The sequence below is a fragment of the Berghia stephanieae genome, chromosome 2, assembly GCF_034508935.2.
Source record: "Berghia stephanieae isolate SIO BIC M18660-M18661 chromosome 2, UCSD_Bste_1.3, whole genome shotgun sequence".
Taxonomy (NCBI): Eukaryota; Metazoa; Mollusca; class Gastropoda; order Nudibranchia; family Aeolidiidae; genus Berghia; species Berghia stephanieae.
This window is the reverse complement of record NC_088361.1, coordinates 120552802-120555301: the sequence shown is the minus strand read 5'-3', so window position 1 is coordinate 120555301 and position 2500 is coordinate 120552802. Positions and strand designations below refer to the sequence as shown.

At 41.4% G+C, this 2500-nt stretch overlaps 1 protein-coding gene across 1 annotated transcript in view; it reads right to left on the bottom strand.

The window, feature by feature from the left end:
• Window positions 1-2500, bottom strand: part of LOC144966446 (uncharacterized) — a 205046-nt gene that overhangs the window by 35683 nt on the left and 166863 nt on the right. The window contains exon 5 of the mRNA XM_078902974.1: window positions 1456-2450. Within this exon, the coding sequence (XP_078759100.1) occupies window positions 1456-2450 (995 nt within the window). The remainder of the gene's footprint in view (window positions 1-1455; window positions 2451-2500) is intronic.

Below are 2500 nucleotides of genomic sequence, written 5' to 3'. Positions count from 1 at the left end.
ATGGATGATGGTGATGGATGTATGTATGTATGTATGTATGTATGTATGTATGTATGTATGTATGTATATGTATGTATGATGTATGTATGTATGTATGTATGATATGTATGTATGTATGTATGTATGTATGTATGTATGTATGTATGTAGTATGTATGTATGTATGTATGTATGTATGTATGATGTTTATGTATGTATGTATGTATGTATGTATGTATGTATGTATGTATGTATGTATGTTCCAATGTATGTATGGATGTATGTATGGATATGGATGGATGGATGATGGATGGATGGATGGATGGATGGATGGATGGATGGATGGATGGATGGATGGATGGATGGATGGATGGATGGATGGATGGATGGATGGATGGATGGATGGATGGATGGATGGATGGATGTATGTATGTATTTATGTATACATGTAATCAAGCATGTGCATATGTTCGTATATTTATATCTGCATGTTGAAAGGTTTTGAAATAACAATAATTATCTTTTTCGCTAATGGAAACGTGAGATGTTAAAAGCCGACGTAAGACATAATAACAACGAGGAAGATCCGCGAAATCTTTTTTTAAAAAGCAAAAAACAAACGTATTTTTTCCATTTTGGTCAGAAAACTTTCTCTTCGTGAGGCCTTGGGGTATGACATTCGCATTCGTACCTTTAGGTCCTTGTTTCGATTATCATACTGGGCGGCGTAACGAGGGGTTTCATTACAATAAACAAACTGTTTACTCACACTTCACTCTGGTATCGTATTCGTTTGTTATATGAGTACCCTGTCGGTAATATCGTCTCTGTCGGAAACAAATTGCAATCGCGCTTCTTGGGCGCCATGCCCCGTTCTGCGTTATAAGTCGTTTCCTGTTGGTCAAGAACCCATTAGAAAGCACTTTGAGTACATTTGTAGGATAATGCGCTATATAAAATGCTCAAGTCTTCAATCAGAACTCGATTGATCAGGATGCAATGTCAAAAATACTCAAACACGAGATTTCCTTGAAAAAATCTATATTTTTTTTCAGAGGATTAGAAGACGTCATCAAAGACTTGCTGGAAAAAGTTCAAATACGTATTTGTTTCCGTAATTCTATTTACAACTTAAATCTTTAAAATGATGATGGTGCATGTCTGAAACGACACCGTCTCAACTCCTCCTCCTCCTCCTCCTTCTCTTTGTGCAACTTTGTGGTTAGTGCAGCTCTGTGGGCTTGTAGAAGTATGGTTAAAGTACCGATGAATTTGGCACAAAGTTGAGTCCTCGGACAAGGCTCTTAAATCACATTCTATCATCATATGTAATATGAGTATCTGGGTAATAACAGCGTGTCGGACAAAATCTCTGATTTTTCCCGAAATAACACCAGATTTAGACGGTAGTTCACAGATAAGATTAATTAAATGCCACGATCGTCTAGCCATATTAGCAGGGTTTATATAGTCTTACCTGTGTACTTGTGGATGTTCTGCGTCTGTTACTGAATCTAAAATATCCTTTGAGTTTGTCTTTTGCCTCGGCAGACATACGCCAGGAGGCAAACAGAATGGGCGTCAAACACGTCGACAGGAAACCAAACCAGGCAAAAATAATGTAAGTGATATCGTAGTGTCCAGTGTTGGTGTCATTTTCGTGGACAAAATAATTGACCAGTACGAGAATCTGGAATGGGCACCAGCACATGGCGAATTGTGTTGTCATTGATATTAGATAGTTTTGAGTCCGTTTCTCTTTGACTAAATCCATTTCGTCGTCGCTGTCATTGGAAGGTCTTTCGTTATAACTTTTGTAGATGTTGTGGCTGCCTGTAGAAAAACTCTCGGATCCGGCGCGGCTGTTTCGAGGCAATAAAGAGGTAGATTGGTAACTCCCGTGTAGTGAGCTGGGGTTTGGGCTATTGTGATGATGATGATGGTGACGATGATGATGATGATGATGGTGAATGTCTGAACCGACACCGTCTCCACTCCCTCCTCCACCTCCTCCTCCACTACTTCCTCCTCCGCCTCCGCTGCCTCCTTTAGACATTGATACAGATGAAGGTGAGCGTCTTCCGGGCGATGCGGTGTTGCTGCTTCCCCCAGTCGTGGCGGACAAACTATTTCTCCCGTAATGATGCTGAGTGGCGGAGCTGCTTGTCTGACTTCCGTTTCCGCTAGAGGTTGTATTGAAGGCGTGGTTTTGAGGTAAAGGAGACCAGCTCAGCGTGCTGGCACTGCGCGTGCTCGCATCCCTTTCAAGGTCATGTGTTAGAGTGCTCTGGGCGTAACGGAGTGATACGGATGCCGACTCTCGGGATTTGAACTCTGCGGAAATTCTGACGTAGAGCAATGAGATGACGGCTAAAGGCATGGCGTAGAGGGTAACGAACATGGCTCGTATATATTCCTCAATTCTTCTCTCCACAAAGATGTAGCAAATGCCCAGACCTTCAAATTTGGAACCTGGGGACAGGAAATAATGAGGAAAAAACGTGAGAACTTATATTGTGCAA